The 21,468-nt window shown below is 34.5% G+C and overlaps 1 protein-coding gene across 3 annotated transcripts in view; it reads right to left on the reverse strand.

Annotated features, from left to right (window-relative positions):
* Nucleotides 1–3,162: 3,162 nt before the first annotated feature.
* Nucleotides 3,163–21,468, reverse strand: part of LOC149807042 (E3 ubiquitin-protein ligase Rnf220-like) — a 111,012-nt gene continuing 92,706 nt past the window's right edge. For 2 of the 3 annotated variants that reach the window (XM_089961077.1, XM_089961061.1), the window contains 5 exons: nt 20,629–20,675; nt 19,643–19,724; nt 13,400–13,505; nt 9,991–10,065; nt 3,163–8,631 (listed from right to left, as the gene is read on the reverse strand). In XM_089961077.1, coding sequence (XP_089817203.1) covers nt 8,560–8,631; nt 9,991–10,065; nt 13,400–13,505; nt 19,643–19,724; nt 20,629–20,675 — 382 coding nt within the window. In that variant the 3' untranslated portion in view covers nt 3,163–8,559. The remainder of the gene's footprint in view (nt 8,632–9,990; nt 10,066–13,399; nt 13,506–19,642; nt 19,725–20,628; nt 20,676–21,468) is intronic. The other variant, XM_089961068.1, reaches the window with a different exon arrangement.

The following is a 21,468-nucleotide window of genomic DNA, read 5'->3' on the forward strand; positions in this document are numbered from 1 at the left end:
AACACGCGGCCCGCCAAGCTGTATCATGTGGCCCGCAAAACGATTGGCGTCACCAGGTGTCATGAGAGATAACAAAGGTGGTGCGGCCCTTGGGCCATTGAAAATCCCCTCATGCGGCCCTCAGGGTGGTTTGAGTTTGAGACCCCTGTTGTAGAATATAAGCAATCAAGTTTTTTTAAGGGTAGAAGAACACAGTAGCCATATGATAAACTTGCATGGTTTTTGGCTATGTTCCAGAAACCTAAAGCAACTACAGCTTAAGTCTAAATGGTGTGAGTAATGCATGAAGTAGCCATGATACTGAAGTTCACACATGGACATGGACTGTGGAAGATGATACTAAACCAGTCTGCTCCGACAAAAGCTGGGTGAAAAGTTACCTTTTAAATAATAAGTACCATGTTCGTTAAGTGAGACCAAAATGTTAGAAGAAACACTACCCATCAAGTATAATGAGGACTGAATGTATCTGAAGTCACATTTTTGACTTGTTTAACTAGTTTTTTTCTAAAGACATTATACCCATCGTTCATCAGCTAATCTGTCAAAAGTAAGGAGAGAAAATAATTCATGCTCAAACTGTGCAAAAAGTTTGATGGACAAAATTCAGTAGACTCAAATAGAAGGTATGACCAGCCTCAGTTTAAATTGAAATTAGACTTATTTTTCTGATGATATACTAATATGTAATGGGTGTTAGGATAAGTAGCTTGTTAGGTAGGACGATTAATAGTACAAAAGTTCCTTTTGCACCCACAAACTAATTTTAAAAACTACATGTAACTATATATATTTGTACATGTGTATGTGTTTATTGAAATGCTTAGGGTTAGATTTGTTATTACTTGTTGGGCCAAACATGCAAAATGAAAATTGCAAGTCACATACTAGATAGGTAGGTAGCTATATAGGCAGTTATTATGAAATTGAAATGTGATCTGTGCAGCATGGAAGATTTGTTGAGATTACTTGATAATAATCAATACAGATTACGTAGATCATGATCATAACTGAATCACATACCAACTCATGCATTGGATGATGATTGTGTCACATATCAATGCAAACTGAATAGATCCTGTGCAAAATGCAAATTTCAGTTAAAATTGGGTAACAAATTACAAACTCTTGAGTGGTAAAAAACTAGCTTCAAACGTGTTGACAAAATCAGTCTATCAGAAGCATGGTCACCTCATTAGGATGCTAGATCTCACTCAAAATAAACTTGCAGGATATCTTGACGTCTGATAAACTAATGATTAGAAATAGCTTCTAACTGCTGACAAGGTCAGCCAATCAGATGCAAGATCATTACTTTAGGCTGCACAGTCCTCACTTGTAATAAAACTTAATGAATATCTTGATATAAGCCTACTTAGTAAGTCTGAAAAACAGTTGATCAGAAAGAGCTTCTAACTGCTGACAAGGTCAGCCAATCAGATGCAAAATCACCTCATTAACACACACACACACACACACACACACACACACACACACACACACACACTCTTGATGTTTTAAGCCTATTTACCAAGTTTCATCAAAATTGGGTCAGAATAATTTGTTGTGGTAACAATCATGTGGAAGATCTAAATCAATAATTGCAGTTGCATCAGTTCATAAATGAAGGGAACATTTCCATTGGTCAGAACATAATCATGTATCTGACCCAGTTGCATTTATTTCTGTATAAACTGTACAGAAAACTAATTTATAATAACTTCTTTAAATAGTCATGTGCGAAGTAACTAATGTAAACACTGAAAATGAAGGCATACACACTGCACGCCTTTAAAACGAAATAAAAACGGTGGGTTTATATTTTATTTAGAAAATTGAATAAATTGATCTGACAGAATCAAACAGCACATATCTGCTGTTTTTCTGAATATAAAAAATTCTTTCTTTGACTAGATTTGAAAAAGAAAAGATGGGAACTCAAAATCTGCCAAGACAATTGGGGCTACAGCACTTTCACTGCAGCTCATTACAAATGAATTATAACTATTGGTAAATGGATATAGAGATTGGAAGGAGGGGATTCAACAACTAACATTGTAACAATTGGACTCACAGGCCTACAATGCATTATACCGACCTTGAGATTTTATGATGTCCGGTGGGTTGGAGATCAGCTATACTCCCATGGTAATTGTCAGTGTCGATGTCTTGCACTGTATGACTATTGGACCCCCATCACTATAACCATTTACCGATAGTCTCAATTTCATTTGTAAGTAGCCCATGTAGGTAGCCTAAACTGTTAATCAACATGAGAACAGATTTAAAGACATGAAAATGGGTTACTCACGTGTGTGGACTTGTCTCACGAGTCTGGATGATTCAGCCAAGTAACAATGAATTCATGACAGCATCAAATCCAAAAATCATTCGTATGTCAAACAAAACAACACACCCTTTGCTTTAAATATTGAACTTCTACTCAGATCACATGAGCCAGTTTAGATAAAAGATTAAAACCATGCTGTGGAATGTTCAAAACCTTAGATTGCCTACTATTGGTAGAATTTTTCATTTGATACTGATGTAGCTATTATGTTGCAGATGGAGAATCCCCTGTTCTATAAATAGCTATGTAGCAGACATCTCAACAAGAATTCATATGCTTAAACAGGCTCTAAAACTGATAGGAAAAATTCTTAAAGAAACAAAATAACAATATAAAATAAATAAAATTTTAATTAATTGCAATTTTAAGAGTTTAACGTTTTTTCCGAGTTTGTCGTGGCATATACTGTCAGTTGCCAACTCGCAGAGCTTACCTTATTGGCGTTTGGACATTATTTGCTGTGTGATTTGGCAATTGACAGTTTATACCATGATAATCTCAGAAAAAAACAACATTAAACTCTTAATTAATAATATGCCTGGATCCTGTACATTATTGGACTGGTGTAGGATCTTGATCATGTAAGCCTATATTCCAAGTCTGATAAAAAAAATGTGACTTCTGGAGTGGTAATTAGCTCTGGTAATAAGATGCAACATCACTTTGTTAATATGCATGGATATCTATCTTTTTCTTGAGCAATCTGTTAGATATAGGCGAAATGAAAGACACCCACAATGTACTATTAAAATAAAACTGCTGCAAAGGTCCTTATTCTTCACCTAACAAGACATAACAAGACAAAGAAAAGGCACATTTTGAAACATAATACGCTTTATTTAAATTGTGAATAGTTTAAAGCTCATTTGTTCAACTATACATGTAAAACATATACAGTTCTGATTCTTTATACATCTAACAATCATTAACACTTTTTTTGGTGCTGTCATTTTTCATAAACAGACATGATTCGTGTGTGGCTGATCACACGCCAATGTTATTAAATTCACCGAAAAGTTCAATTAATGTTCATAACATTTACAATAAAAGGACTAGCAAATTGTCATTACTTCATGCTTGTAAGAATTGCAATTCTTGCCCTACCTTCACACATTTTCATTAATTAAGATACAAAGATTCAAATGTAATATTGGCTAGTTTTCAATAAACCTTAAACCATAACGAGGACACTGGCAAAGCTCTATCACATCAAAACATAAAATATAAGCTAACTGAATAATACACAAAGAAATAAGAGGCCTAAGTTGGACTGATATCACCTTGCTTGCATAACTTAATATTTAACTTTTTCACTAAAACTTGCATTGTAATATAAGAAAGCAACTTATGTAATCTTTCTCCAAAGCTTTATATCCCGTTGATATGTCTTTTTCTAAACTATGGTCTTATAAAACTTATTTCCAATGATAAAGGCAAAAAGAATATGCCCAGATTCAAAGTCATTTATGAGCTTGATGATGATATAAATCTATATACCACGTTTTAGGATAAATTTAGTCTCAGGATTTGATAGGTAATAAAGTTCAGCCAATCTGATGCAAGATCATTTCATTAAGAAGCACTAATCACACTTATTATGGAACCTGTTTATGACAATAATTTTTTTATTTTTTGTCAAACTGTGGCAAAATCTAACTGATTTATGGTCTCCAATGAGATCATATGGTCAGTGAATCAGATACAATAATATGATCGATCTCTTTCATGCAGAGAGATTGTTCTCGATTAAACCCACCCAATTTCTGATTAGAAATACACCTCCAAGAGCACTGACAAATCAGTTCACAACATTAATATACTTGGATGCTACTTATTATCACGATCAATTCAGATCTAAATGATACAAACAAGTCCAAATAAAAACCACACTTAAAACTGGCTTATAGACTGGTAACAAACTCTGCCAATCAGAAGCAAGATAACCTCATTAGGATACACAGATTCCACTCATAATAAACTTGCCGGGTACACTGATGTCTGATAAGCAAATGATCAGAAATAGCTTCAAAAGTGTTGACAAGATCAGCCAATCAGAGGCAAAATCACCTCATTATATATAGATCTAGTTCATATTTGTATTTGTGTGAACACTTATATTTGAAGCCTACCTACAAATTTTGATTAAAATTGGGTCAGAAATACTTGCTTTTGTGGTAAAAATTTCAGCCAGTCACGTGGAAGATCAGACTAATTAATATGCATGGATCCTGTACATTATTGGACCCATGTGAGATCTTGATTACTTAAACCTGTATTCGAAGTTTGATCATAAGTACAATTTCCTGATTGGTAACAAGCTCCACTAATAAGATGCAAGATCACTTTATTAATATGCATGGATCATTACTGAAATCATCCAAGATCCTAATGATATGGGCCCATATTGTCAAATCAGAAATATCATTTCCAGGGTGGTGATAAGCTTTTCAGATCTGATACAAAATTACATTATGATCAGACCCTGCCTATTTTGAAAATCATCACTGATGATTATGATATAAGCCTATTTCCAAGTTTTATCAAAATAGGATCTGAAATATGGTCTTCACAGTGGAAACAAGATCCACCAATCTGATGCAAGATCACCTCATTAGTATGCATAGCTCTTACTGTATATACTTGCTTATAAGAGCGGTAGCAACTACACATTATTAATATGCATCGATCTTGCTTATTATCCGACTCGTCTAAGACCTTGATGATACAAGCCCATATTCAAAGTTTTATCAAAATAGGATCAGAAATAGGGTCTTCACAGTGGAAACATGATCCATCAATCTGATGCAAAATCGACTCATTAGTATGCATAGCTCTTACTGTATATACTTGCTTATAAGATGAGCCCAACTGCATACAGCACAGACCCAGATCTGCCAATGCATTAAGCACAGGCAGATCTGGCTCTGTGCAGTTCATTAATAGTAATCAGTAGTACAAACAACATAGACCCTGAGCTGCAGGCACATTATGCTACAGCAGATCAGGATCTTTATTGTTGAGGGTCTAACTCAACTTATAAGTGAGTAACTAAAGTACTCATCATCAGACTTGTATGAGAGCTTGATGATACAGGCCCCCAATTCCAAGTCTGAGCAAAATTGGTGACCAAATGTGTCCCTCAGAGTGTCCTCAAATTGTTAGCAGATGAGTGACACATAACCCTATCATAAGCTCCCTTGGCTTTATGGCCAAATGATCAAAAAGTTAACAATAGAACTGCCACCTACAGGTTTTATTTTTAGAATTAAAAACTTCATGAAGGGCTGATCATACCCCAACCAGAAATCTGTCCATAGGAAATGAATACCCCTGCCACCCCACCTGAATGAATGAGTGGTTCAAGTCGTGTTTAATACATACATTTATCATCAAAATAAGGGCAAATCTTGATGATAGAACAATATACACATACTGACATCATATTAATAATATCTTCAAATCCATGAAAAACTGTGCAACAAATTGCACGCATAAGAATTGGCTGTCTGAGCATTATCATTTACAATCAAGGTGGGATGAATGTACATATCATGATATTCCTCCAAGTAGCGATAAAACTTGTACTAATGGACTGACAGACCATACATAGAACACCAAAGAAATCATTTGCTTACAATACCTACAAATGGTTTCAGATAAGTAGCGATAACAAAAATAACAAAACTTGTGTTAATGGACTGACAGACCATAAATAAAACACCAAAGAAATCATTTGGTTACAATACCCTCAACCTACTACTAACATAATTTTTACTGATGCCAATACTTTAAAAAATTCCCTTACATTTTTGCAACGTTTGGAGAAATGTGCAGTGAGTTTAGTCTAAATGTTTGATTAAGGCAGTTTTCAAAGTTCAAAACAATTTTATACACATATTTTCTAATTATTACTTTATTTTGACTAAATTTATTCTAATATAATTCTATATAATGATATATCATATGGCAATTTCATACCTTGATAGAATTATAAAGAAGTTTCTAAAGATGCCTTGGAAGCATATGACTTATGCAGGATGATTGTACATATCTTGACATTTGCTCAAGTTACTTGTCTTGAATAACAGTTCAAATGATGCATTTTAAACCAGTTAATCCAAAGATGGAAACTGCCCCAAAACAAACCCAACCATTTTCCATGCATCTGTAAGGCACATGTAAAATGTACAATTTAAATATATTCAATCAAAAACTTCTTATTGTCATCAGATACATTACGAAATGACGTTTTACTGACTAGTCAAATTTAGTGACTTATTACATTTTCCTTTCAATGAATTTAAATTTCATAGAAGCTGTGAAATTATTTCAAAAGATCTGGAGGGCAAGACATTACTCAAAACTGCAACAAAATGCACAAAGAAATAATGAAACCATGAATAATTCCTGTGTGCATGGTTAACTTATGATATATGGTGTCTTGGTGTTATGATACTTTCTTTCCTATTTAAATTATATCCAGGAAAAAATATTCAGATTACTAAGAAAAAAACAGAAAAAGTTTGTCAGAAATTTTAACAAAAAAAGAAAAAAGAAAGGACAACTAGGCTGCATTAAAAATTAGATTTCTGAATAAAACTGGAAAATGCATCATTATAGAACATGAATCCCCTTAAAGACTGACACTCTACTGTCCAAAAAGAATTTTTAGCAATCTAAGAAAATGCCATTTTTTCTTTTTAACTGCAGAGTACTGAAACCATCTCTGATATTCTTAATTGTGGCCATACCTGATAACATGTTGGTACCATTGTTAGTTAAGACCATCTAGATATCTTAAGAAGCCTTTTAGTGAAATGCCCATGTTGATATGACCCTCCAGGAGGAAAAGTAATAACAAGTTCTCAACAAAATGGACACTGGCTGCTGTATTGGATGTCCATACAGTACATTTTCACTTAGGACCAACCAGTATCACATCATTAAGCGAAAACCTCAAATCAATATACTTTATGTTCAACATGGAGTAGTGCTAACAAGATTTTCAAAAAATATGTTCCATGGCGGTAAAATATTATGTCAGACTGGCACCATTTTCATTTAGAACCAAACAGACATTGTAAAAAGTCATGTTGATATTAATTATCATCCACTCTTGAGGAGAAGTAACAAGATATTTGAGATGGTCAATGTGCAAGCCATATTGGATGTCTTAGTAGTATCTTTTAATCTAACACCTAGGGATGAATGTGTGTGCAAAGTTTCATGGCATTCTTCCATGAGGAGGAGTTATGATAACATAAGCTAATAAATGGACAGACAGACAATATAAAAAATGTAGATCACTGTAACTCATTTTTGCCTGAGGTGAGAAGTACCCTTGACGATGAATACACCTATCACAATTCATAAATATACACAACACAGTGTCAGAAAAACTAAGCTAAATACAAAACTAAAATATAATCAGTGGAGCATGAAAAGTTGGCAACTGTGACTTCCTCTTGCCTGTGATGAGTGCTATCCTTTGAAATGAATATATCCATCAAATTTCATGACTGTACTTACAACAGTGTCAGGGAGACTAAGCTCAATCCAGAAAATTACCCACATCAACAGTAACAATGAGAATGGCATTTTGAAAGTAGTTCTTATGTTTTGTCTATGCTCTACACAGAAAACAACAGTAGAAGTATAACCCTAACACAGGTAAGGATTAGGTCTGTGCTCGAAGTCCAATGGGACCTCATGCCTTGCCGGCTATGTTGTTTGTTATGATATCTTTCTATTTTTGAGAAGCCTTAGCACATTATGCCCTGTCTACTGCACAAACAAGTCTGGTACTATAATTTCATGTTTGTAGGAGAAAAGCAATTTTGAAGATGACATCAATTTCATTATTTTCATAATCTGTTATAGTTTTCTTTTCTGGTTCTGATGCAAGGGGTAGGTGGATTTCAAGCTGAGAATTTATTTCAATGAAAGCAGCCTAATTGTCAGAAAATAAATAATCCTTTATTAATTATATACAACATATTTACGTTTACATTATTCATGTCATGTTTTTAAAGACATAAAACCTCCCAAAACAAGCGCATATGCAACAAATGGACCCACAGGAAAAGTCTATTAACTTGTCCTTGGAATATCCAAGAACAATCACTGAACAAAGTGGACTTCCTCTGAATGAAAATGGTGACACATTCTTAAGTTGCCAGGAACAATTGTGTTGTAGCATCTGATGATAATCAGAGATAGATTCTGCGGAGATCAGAAGGAGATGTGATCATGTTACATTGTGGACACAACTTCTTGGCTCCCTGTAGATATACATGAAAAATACATACATAATATAGATGTTTTAGTTTAAACAATCATTTAAATATCTGAATAATGATAAAAAATAGCTTCCATTTATCCCTATCAGTGTCTTGTCAGAATGTTGTAAACTTGTCAACAAAAGTAATAAAAGTTATTCAAACTAATTACAGTTGCATGAATATAACGTGTTTCCTGTTCATATGCAACCGCTCCTGTGGCCCAGTGATTAGAGCATCCACCTCGGATGCGGGAGGTCATGGGTTCGAGCCCCAGCCGAGTCATACCAAAGACTTACAAAAATGGTACTAACAGCTGCCTCGCTTGGTGCTCAGCATTAAGAGGTTAGTGTTAGGACTGGTCGGCCAAATGTCAGGATAATGTGACTGGGTGGGACATCATGCTACATGTCTGCGGCATGATGCACCAGTGCTAGACAGGAATATAAACTGTCACACTCCAGACATCATAGCGATATGACTGAAAAATTGTTAAAGCTACGTTAAATAGTCCAAATCACACACACACACTGTTCATATGCAAATTGTGCATTGAAAATGAGTCAGTGTGATTTACTTGATCAAGGAATTAAATTTGGAGTAATTTAATCACAGTCTTGGCCCCATTATTATACTATAATAAACTTAAATTTGTCAAGAATTGTGGCCAAATATCATGCCAGGAGTTCAGCATAATCTCTAGTTTTATGTGATCTTGGAATACCGAGTGCTACACCTGTCACAGGCAGAACTGAAATTATCTCCAATTAATTTGATGACAACCATAACATGCACATTATTACAGATTGCATCTTTAAAAGTTGTCTCAAAAATTTCATTACAAGATTCAGAACAAATTTTGGACAACAAGAAATTTTAAAACAATTTATATCTTTATTACAGCTCCACATTGGCAAGAAATATATATATATATCTTTTACACACATCTGGACTAACATCCTAGTTTTAAAGAAATGGTTTAAGGAATGTCTGAAAAATTAAAGAGGAATTTTCTTAAATATAAAATGTTATTCAGAGCAGGATTTGAATTTATCGTTCAGACCAATTTAATTAATGGAATTATTAAACAGTTGTGGAATCCAGTGGTAGATTTAAAGGGCACTAGGAGAGTTCAGTGGAAACCATTTTTTAAAGTTAAAATGAAGCATGTTTCAGTGGTTGACAGAAATCTGAATTCAGGGATTTCAGTGGAAACCACTTTTTGGGGGGTAAAATACATCTTTCAGCGACAGAAATTTGGGCATTCAGAGCAAAATAAAATACCATTTTTCATAAGTTACCCTGTGGGAAAAGTCCTATATCTAAATCAGTACTGTCCAAATAACACCCAGCATTACTCACCAGTGTCTTCAACCAGCATTCTTCACAATGGACATGCCAGCACTGTATGGAGGCCAGAGGTTTGGCATAGGGTTCCTAAAAAAACCACACCCATACATTAAATGGTATAGAGGGAAGAGGTTTGGCAAAGAGTTCCTAAATGATATCCATACATTAAATAGGCCAGAGGTTTGGCATAGATTCCTAAAAAAAATATCCACGCATAAAATGGTATGAAAGCAATAAGTGATGACTAAATCAGGTTTGTACATATGTACTTTTGAACCCTTTGCAATTTGATATACCCACATACAAGTTGAACTGTGAGATAATTAAGAGTTCTGAAATTTTCTGGTTTTCTGGATTGGAGGTTTCACAATCATAACCTTCATCTCATCCAGTTAAGATATCTCTTTAAACTCAATTGTATGTTTCAGTTTGGCAATAAATACACAGACTGCTAAAATTGCAAGAAGAAGGAGTGATATAAAAAAATGTTATTTTATGACATACTTTGTAGTGATATAAAATATTGTTTTTTATGACATACTTTAGAGCGATATACAATTCTGTCATGTTATGATGTACTTTGGAGTGATATAAAATACGGTTAGGTTATGACATACTTTGGAGTGAAATAAAATACTGTTAGGTTATGACATACTTAGGAGTGACATAAAATACTGTTAGGTTATGATATACCTTGGAGTTATATCAAATACTGTTAGGTTATGACATACTTTGGAGTGATATAAAATACTGTTAGGTTATGACATACTCTGGAGTGATATCAAATACTGTTAGGTTATGACATACTTTGGAGTGATATAAAATACTGTTAGGTTATGACATACTTAGGAGTGATATAAAATACTGTTAGGTTATGACATACTTTGGAGTGATATAAAATACTGTTAGGTTATGACATACTCTGGAGTGATATCAAATACTGTTAGGTTATGACATACTTTGGAGTGATATAAAATACTGTTAGGTTATGACATACTTTGGAGTGATATCTAATACTGTTAGGTTATGACATACTTTGGAGTGATATCAAATACTGTTATGTTATGGCATACTTTGTAGATTAAATTCTCTTCACAATGCCCATTGCATTAAGATAGCAAACAGATATGAGTTGCAGGTTACCTTCCATACCAAAAATTTAAACTTTATCCAAAAAACTAAAACAAGTTTTAACTTTAAAGACCAATTTATCCAATTTTTCTATTCCAACAATATAGTTGTAAAACTAGACAAGCAGCATATTTGTGTATTTATTCAGACCATGAAGTAAAAATGCCAAAATAATTTTTTTAATGCATTCATATTAAGCAAAACAATTTAAGTTTAAGTACTGTGTCCAAGGCTGTCTATATGTTGTTCCTTCCATAAGCAAATCCGAATTTTATTATGGCACATTTTATCACTAATCACAATACAATCAGTGCAAGTTCAGGTGTTCTATGCATGTTTAAAATGACAGTACTTGATCCTTGTCAGAACATTCACACCAATAAAGCCATATTATAAAATACAACCTAAACTAGTCTCTGGCACTAAACCAATTGATGCATTCCATGAGCCATGTTATAAAATGCAACCTGCAATAGTCTTTGACATGAAACCATTTGATGCATTCCTAGAGGCATGTAATGAAACTTACACTAGTCTTTGACATGAAACTGTATGATGCATTCCATGAGGCATGATTATTGCAGCCTAAACTAGTCTTTAACACTAAACCATTTGATGCATTCCATGAGGTATGCGTATTGTAGCCTGAACAAGTCTTTAACACTCAACCATTTGATGCATTCCATGAGGTATGAGTATTGTAGCCTGAACAAGTCTTTAACACTCAACCATTTGATGCATTCCATGAGGTATGAGTATTGTAGCCTGAACAAGTCTTTAACACTCAACCATTTGATGCATTCCATGAGGTATGATTACTGCAGCCTGAACTAGTCTTTAACACTAAACAATTTGATGCATTCCAAACCATGTTATAAAATACAATCTGAACTAGTCTTTGACATAAAACCATTTGATGCATGTGACGCTAAACCATTTGATGTATTCTCAGGGGCATGTAATGCAGTCTGAACTAGTCTTTGACATAAAACCATTTGATGGACTCCAAGAGGCATGTAATGCAACCTGAATTATTCTTTGACGCTAAACCATTTGATGCTTTCTCAGAGGCATGCAATGCAGCCTGAACTAGTCTTTGACGTAAAATCATTTGATGCATTCCAAGAGGCATGTAATGCAGCCTGAACTAGTCTTTGACAGTAAACCATTTCATGCATTCCATGAAGACTGATTAACATCCTGATGATTAAGGCTCAGTTTCAAAGCAAAAGGTTTGTGTTTTTTGAGGTGTTCACAAAATATCCCATAAACTTAAAAAAAAACCCACCAATAATTAGTTCCAAACCCTGGGAATAAAATGCTATAGTAAATCCATACCTTTGTTACTTACATGGATGGTTATAAAGTCCTCAAATATGAGGCAATAATCTAGATCAGGGCCTACTTTTATTCCACAAAGATGTGACAATCTGCTTCAAGATTTTAATTGAAACTCTTAAAGAGCAGTGATATTGAATTAATGATAGTCTCAAAGTTAGAGCAAACTGAAAAATGTTGAAAAAACCACCAAACACGAAATCTGGAAAATACCAATTGACCATTTCCTCATTCAAGTTAGCTGGTAGCAGCCTCAGATATTTTCATTTGACTGAACAGGTAACAGCCATGAATTTTCTCATTTAACTGGGCTGGTAAAATAGCCATTGATTTTCTCATTTGACTGAGTTGGTAACAACCATGGATTTTCTCATTTGACTGAGTAGGTAACAACCATAGGTTTTCTCATTGACTGAACTGGTAATAGCTGTGTATTTTCTCATTTGACTGAATTGGTAACATCTATGGATTTTCTTATTTGAATGAGATGGTAACAGCCATGTTGCATTGGACAGCAATAATGGTACATCCTATTTCACATTAGTGTTGTCAATCAATATGCACATACCCAGCCTTGGCTGAATGCACTACAGCACATACAATATATACTAAGTTGAATCCAAATGCAAACTGCACAGACCCAGATCTGCCAACACATAATGCACCAGCAGATCTGGATCAATGTATTTTGTATGGAGTAACCTGTAGAACAAACAACATACCCTGGTCTGCAGGCTCATTATGTGACGTCAGATCCAGGTCTATGCAGTCTGCAGCTTGACTTGACTTGTATGCACATATACATAGAACTATAATAGCAGCAGAATGAGATATAGCTCGTACTACTTGGCTGAATATGACATAATGTTAACATTTCTGCATATCATGGGTTGCTATTTGCTAAATCAAAGCTTTATTTCTGCAGGTGTCTAAAACAACAGAATATACTAACCATACATATTAGACATTTGTGTTTTGGGTGTGCAGTCTCCCTCTGTTTCAGTCTGGCCTTTAGTGCCTCAATGATTTCTTGTGCTGAACCACCAAGTCCATCCAGACTAGAATTAGACGATGTAAGAAAATTCCATCACTTAAAGGGCACTTAGGATGCAAATTAAAGCAAAAGAGACCTTTGATATACTAAATGTGTGCAACTAAGTGCTGGATAATCATACAAGTGTATTCCCCATCATAGACTTGTTTGTCAGATTTATAAAGGTATTCTTTAACTCCAGCAGGTATTATAACCATAAAAGTTGTAATAAAGAGAGACATTTCTGGAACAAGAAAACTACTAATATTTATGTCTCAAAAGAGTTCAATCTTTCTATTATCTTTCACAAAAGATCAATACTGTATATAATAATTTTTACAATATGCAATCAATCTGCTATTAAAAATGAACCATACATACATATATAAGTATAGAAGAAAAAAAATGCTTATGATATTAAATCTGAGGTAATATAAAGAGCTGACTGAAACCAAAATGTAATGTTGCTTTTGTAATTTAATAATAATAATGAGGACTTTGTATAACACATAATCTTTAGAAGCTCTAGGTGTTTACAACATTAGACAACACCTATAACATTAAAAACATATATGATTACAAATAACACCATGAAATTAGAAAACATAAGAACATGCTGAAAATATTTAAGGTAGGAAACATTATTAGGTCTTAAAGTTTGTTCTTGCATTTGAAATAGGTGAGTTTTAAGAGTACTCTTAAATAGGATCACTGTGTCTTTGTGTATATAGTTCAGTGGGCAATTTGTTCCACGTTGCTGGGCCCTGGTATGCAAAAACTTTAAAATCATTGTTCTTAAAATCTGCTTAAGAAGTTATTCTCATTGTCCAGTCCATAAAATCAGATTTAACATGTCCAGCCCATAAAATCAGATATTACATGTCCAGCCCATAAAGCCAGAATTTACATGTCCAGCCCATAAAGCCAGAATTTACATGTCCAGCCCATAAAGCTAGATTTTACATGTCTAGCCCATAAAGCCAGATTTTACATGTCCAGCCCATAAAATCAGATATTACATGTCCAGCCCATAAAGCCAGAATTTACATGTCCAGCCCATGAAGCCAGATATTACATGTCCAGCCCATAAAGCCAGATATTACATGTCCAGCCCATAAAATCAGATTTTACATGTCCAGCCCATAAAGCCAGATATTACATGTCCAGCCCATAAAATCAGATTTTACATGTCCAGCCCATAAAGCCAGATTTTACATGTCCAGCCCATAAAGCCAGATTTTACATGTCCAGCCCATAAAGCCAGATATTACATGTCCAGCCCATAAAGCCAGATTTTACATGTCCATCCATAAAGCCAGATTTTACATGTTCAGCCCATAAAATCAGATATTTCATGTCCAGCCCATAAAGCCAGATTTTACATGTCCAACCATAAAGCCATATTTTACATGTCCAGCCCATAAAGCCAGATTTTACATGTCCAGCCCATAAAGCCAGATATTACATGTCCAGCCCATAAAGCCAGATTTTACATGTCCAGCCATAAAGCCATATTTTACATGTCCAGCCCATAAAGCCAGATTTTACATGTCCAGCCCATAAAGCCAGAATTTACATGTCCAGCCCATAAAGCCAGATATTACATGTCCAGCCCATAAAGCCAGAATTTACATGTCCAGCCCATAAAGCCAGATATTACATGTCCAGCCCATAAAGCCAGAATTTACATGTCCAGCCCATAAAGCCAGATATTACATGTCCAGTCCATAAAGCCATATTTTACATGTCCAGCCCATAAAGCCAGATTTTACATGTCCAGCCCATAAAATCAGATTTTACATGTCCAGCCCATAAAGCCAGAATTTACATGTCCAGCCCATAAAGCCAGATTTTGCATGTCCAGCCCATTAAGTCAGACTTTACTGAGTGCAAGCAATAGACTTTGAGCAATCTGGGAGTGAAAGCATGGGCATATGGGTGTGGTACTAACATATATATACAATCATCATCAAATTTAATGATTCAAGCATTAACTATTAAAACATGAGATTGAATCCAAGTCAGTTAAGTATGAAATATGGGTCACAGTGAACTACTTTTGAGATGAGCATGTAGTATTTTTCAAGATGCATTCCTTCGCCAAGTTTTATGATTCCATGATTTGTATTGGCCTGGAAAGGTTTTGTTCAAAGGGTTTTCAAAGCATACCTGCCAACCTCCTAGACATTGTTGGGAGGTTTATGGGTCTCAAAAACTGTTATGAGGTCACAGAGTAGGTCAGCGTACACAACCCAAAATACCAATGTCAACTACAAGAATAAGTTATCTCTACAACTAAACATACAGAAATTGACTGGAAATTCAATCTGAATAAAAGGAACACAAATGCATTTTCTTTGAAGCACTGAAAATATTTCCAAACTGAAAACAGCTAGTAGGCATAGGGACTGACATTTATTTTTGAGGTATTTTCTTTGGAATCAGGAAATTATTTACCTTTTACCTCAGTATAATTTCTTTCTTTCAACTAATTGATCTAATTAGTTCTCTTTTCCTACACATCTGAGCAAGAGTAATTTTTCAAGTTATCTGGAGGCCTGAGTTTCTTTTCTTCTTAAAAAAACCCTCGTCCAACCCTACTCCCCTTCCAACCTTCCCTTCATCACAGCTGCCTTTTGACATTTTGCCTTATAAAATTAATCACACTTCCACACCATTCCAACTACCATAAAATCTAACTTTAAATAAATGTTTCCGATGATCATAAACTGTCCTATTGGCTTTCATAAACATGCTTAAACATTACCTCATTCAAGGCAATCAGGATTAATGTTTGTTTCTTCAACATGCAGTTCTTACATAACTTCAAATAATTTTCACTTAGTGTACTTTAAAATATGCAAAACATTGTGATAGGTTCTCCCATAAAGGATTAACATCACCCAAACTATTATCAGTCAAGTAATATGTGTAAAGGTGCTTGTTTAGCTCTCACTGACTTTCATTTTAATTACCTCCATGACCATTAGCTGTATAAAAACTGTCCCAGGGTAATAGTTTTATACAAGCATCAAGCAAGACTGTTTACTATTTATAAAGGTTATGGTCATATATCGTGGTGTCAAGAAAGGACTCATAATTTTTGTTGCAAAGATGAATTGTGTTTTTGAAATATGACAATGTCTGGTATGTTTGTATCTTTGAGAGTAAAGAATAATATTTTCTGTATGACACATTGTGTTATGGCAGATATGACAAACACTTCCACAAGTTTTGAAGGAGTACATTCTTCTTACAGAAATGGAACTTTCTCCACATCTTACTTTATTGCTGAATAAGCAGGCACCAATACAGACAAAAAATTAGCATACCCCTAGAGCAAAGGGACACTGGTAAACAACCCATGTCATGTGTCATTTATTCAACCAATTTATTTCCATTTTATTCTGATTTATTATTATCTTTGGAAAATATATAAATAACAACAACAACAAAAACGGGACTTGAAAAATAATGTATTTTATAAAATGTTAATATCTTGTATTCCCTTATTTAAATTCATGAAGTTCTGGGAAGATTTCAAGATGTTTCTAAACAAATTCAAAGGCTTTTCAAGGACAGCACCAACATTTTGAATTTAAATGAGTTTTAAGAGCAACCCTTCAGGTAATGAAGATGTTCATGTTAGGATTGTACTCAACAAATTTATTCTTATATGGTAAGGTGGTTTCAAGATAATGAAAGAGATAAAATCATTTTCTGACAGTTCTGTAACAACAGCCACATCTGAGCATCTATAGGTTTCCCACCTGGATGCTTAGTTGCCACACCATTACTAAAACCCCAAATGCAATTCTGGCACAGAATGCATAAGCAGCATATGAAGTTTGATAAAAAACAATGAACCATTCTGGAGAAGAAGTCAAAAATAGGTCTTCAAACTGAAGCCACACCAATGCTTGATGAGCCAACCAGAATAAAACAAACAAAACAAAGCATCAACTAAGAACTGTTCCAACCAAGTTTAATCAACATTTGCTCAGCCATTCTCGAGATGAAGTCAAAAAATAGGTTGAATGCCTAGTTGCTGTGGAAGCCACATCATTGCTAAGGGAGCAATCCAAAACATAATTCTAGTACATGTCCTATGAAAAGTACCACCTAGTCTGCATAAATAGCCTTTGCAGATCTGGAGAAGATGAAAATAGATTTCCACCATGTGTCAGTGTAAGCTACACCATTGCTAGGGGTACCACACTAACCCAAAAAATGGTAGTGCATGTACAAAAAATGTTTCCTGGCATGTTTACTCAAATTTGACTTGTACATTCAAAAGATCAAGTTGAACATATTGTCCTATGAAAGTCACAATGTTACTAGGGAAGTCAACCCAGACAAAATATTGACAGAGTATGCCCTATGAAACATTCCTACCAAATTTAATCAAAATTGGCTACAAATAACGTTTCCAATCTGGCTGCTAAGGAATCTTCACTGTTGCTAGGAGAGACAAGTTTTCATCAAGCATCTTCCAAGCTTGATCAAACTGACTCAGTTATTGTGAAAAAGCTGAAAAGACGGTCTCCATACAGTTACTATGGAAGCATAAATAAGTTTTTAGATATTGTCTCTTTACGTTATTTATTAATTAATGTTTTTAGAGACTGAATGTTATTTATACTTTATTTAGCAAGAGGCCAGAGTCCTAGCCGATTACACGGTTCATTAAGGACATCTAGGACCGGAGTCCTAGATGATTACTCGGTTCATTAAGGGCATCTAGGACATCCGATTTTGCGGTTTCCTTAGTTTTTTATAGGTGCTTCGTAAGTGAATTATTTATTAACACTTTTATAAAATTGAATGATATGTTATGGGTTTTTATGTGGTGGCTTCTAAATTTATTTAGCAAGTTACTGGGTCTTTTGGTTTCATGGGGATAGTAATTATATTTTGTTCCTATGTCTTGCTGAGTCTATGAATTTATTTATATTTTTATATGCTGATTGTTTATTTTTATTAGAGTCCATAAGTAACTCAGGGTATGTGTGTGGTGATCCAATCTCTTTTTGGTTTTTGATAAATATTTTCCAAGTGGGTTGATATTTTGGGCATATATTGAATACGTGGTGTAGATCTTCGGTGGTGTGGCAGTTAAAGCAGTTAATGGCTGCTGGTTTGGGTCCTATAAACCTTCCAAAACTGCTTGCTAGTTTAGTTTTTCCAGTTATTATGCTGTTTATGGTTTTCTGTTCTAAATAGGTACCCTTAGGTAGCTGTTATGTTCCTATCTACGGTTTTTTGGGTTTCATGGTGTTTTTTTACCCTTTGTGGAGGAGTTCCAAAAATCTTGCCATGTTTGGTCTATATATGTATGTGCGAAGCTTAGTGCTTCTGTAGAGCTACAGTTAATCTTGATAAGAGTTTTGATCTCCTAGTTTGGTTTGTGCAACTTTGTCTGCTGTTTCATTGCCAGAGATTCCAATGTGCAATGGTATAAACATGAGCTCGATTAATTGATGTGCTGTGGTGATATCGTCAATTAATTGGCATGCTCTGTCGAGGAATTGTTCCCTAGAGTGTGTATTGCGATTTTGGATTGATTTGATAATGCTTAGGGAATCACTTATAATGACTGCTTTAGGTATTTGGTTGTCTTTGATCCACTGTAGTGATTCAAGTATAGCCCAGAATTCAGTAAAGGGCAAACGTTTCAATGCATGAGATTGGCCATGTCATTAAATGGATATTTTGTCATGTTGTGGATATGTGGATCAATTATGCCAAAGTTCCAATTTTTTATTTTGGAAATTAAATTGATAAACTGATGATTTCTTTTGAATTACTGCATTTACAGCCCAATTTATTTTATCAAATTTCTCCAGCATCTGAAAAAGTTGCAAATTGGAGGCATGATTTACAGTACAGTAAAATACGATGAAAATGATAAATATTACAATTTTCTATCCTTCTTCCACCAGATTCCTTAAAATATGGATTTTATTCCTCAAATGTGGTTAAAAAGGATGTTTTTCAGAGTAAGTATGGTAAGGACATCCACAAGGTCTGGCAAAAATTTCTAAATTAAACACAAACCTGCATATTTACAAGCATTTCCTTAAACACAAACACGCATATTTACAAGCATTTCCTTAAACACAAACATGCATATTTACAAGCATTTCCTTCTCAGCTACATACTTATCTGTATCCTCCTCTTTGACCTTGACCTCAAGTGCGTTTGAAGTTAAAGGTTTCATATGGTGAGCACCTTCAATATGATCTGAAACAAACAACAGGTGTCATGTGTGTTAGCTATATACACAAGGGTTCATCATATGGGTTAACTATATATACAGGGGTTCATCAGATTTTATAATTTTCTCCCATTTTCTATTCTTCAAAAGGATAAGAGGTGTAAAAACATAATCTAAAGGTCTGGGATAAATTATAAACATGTCCTCCAACATTGGCTATCATCACAGAAGTAACATTGGCTATCATCATACAAGTAACACTTGCTATCATCATACAAGTAACACTGGCTATCATCATACAAGTAACATTGGCTATCATCATACAAGTAACATTGGCTATCATCATACAAGTAACATTGGCTATCATCATACACGTAACACTGGCTATCATCATACAAGTAACATTTGGCTATCATCATACAAGTAACATTGACTATCATCATACAAGTAACATTGGCTATCATCATACAAGTAACATTGGCTGTCATCATACAAGTAACATTGGCTATCATCATACAAGTAACATTTGGCTATCATCATACAAGTAACATTGGCTATCATCATACAAGTAACATTGGCTATCATCATCATACAAGTAACATTAGCTGCTGATGAAGGTAGTGTGATATTGCTGAAAATTTTGAACTCTTTGGATATATATGCTCTGAGCAAGGGAAATTACTAATAATCATGTCCTATAACATTTATCTATCATTATACAAGTGACATTCTGAACGTCACATAACCAGGTATATTAACCAAAACAGCCCAAGACAATATAAAGCCTAAACGGAACAAAAACTTACTTATATTCAAAACTTAACTAGATGGATAATAGTAACAATATATTCTCTACCACTGTGGGGCAAAATAAAAATTATCAATACACTGCCTTATTCTACTGAGTTCAGAGTCTAAATATACACCTACCATGCTGCAAGTTACTGACAGGTACAGGGGCATCTGTGATTGAACTGCTGAAAAAGAAATCATGTTTGTTACAGCATGAAATAGAGGTAAACACTAAGCAGTCAACCTGCAGATGTCCTTTATAGACTATCCAATGTGTATTAAGTCCACTTTGCGAAGTTCCAATTTATAAAGTGCACAATAAATATTTACCTGTACTGAAAGACATACTGCTCATAAAGATCTCTTCTTGATGGTTTCTTAAGAGGTCATTATGCACAGAACTGATTGTACTCATTCACTTTCTATGTCGTTTGAAGTCCCCAAATCACTTAGTTTTATACCCATTATGCCCACCTCCTCCAATAAAAAGAAACAGCCAGTGGCTTTGTGGTTAAGGGTGCAGGTTAGGATATTGTTCGGATCAGACCACATCAGCCAACATGGTGGTCTGTGGGTAAGACACTTTACTCAAAACAATCAATCTTTCCAGCACTCTAATAAAAAGTTTCCCTCTGTAACACTAGATGCAGGCTGAAACAAAAATTACTGTCAAGATGTCCAAGACAATAGTATAAATAAGACTTGATCATCTTTGCTTTTTCAAATCATGATGCAAAATCACTGGTGATTAGAAATGGACTGAATCTGAAATGCAAAATCCCACATGAACAATATGAATCAGTTTCAAAGCGAAGCATACAAATTTAAAGTATGTTGCAAAATTCCAGTTTTGGCAAAACCATAAAATTGATAATACCCTAAAGTCATTTAGAACAACTAAGTACCTCTAATTACCTTTAACCAATAGCAGGGCTACCAGTTATTTGGTACAAGTGACTGCACACTTTATCATAACAC

The sequence above is a fragment of the Sinohyriopsis cumingii genome, chromosome 1, assembly GCF_028554795.1.
Source record: "Sinohyriopsis cumingii isolate HCF-2022 chromosome 1, ASM2855479v2, whole genome shotgun sequence".
NCBI lineage: Eukaryota > Metazoa > Mollusca > Bivalvia > Unionida > Unionidae > Sinohyriopsis > Sinohyriopsis cumingii.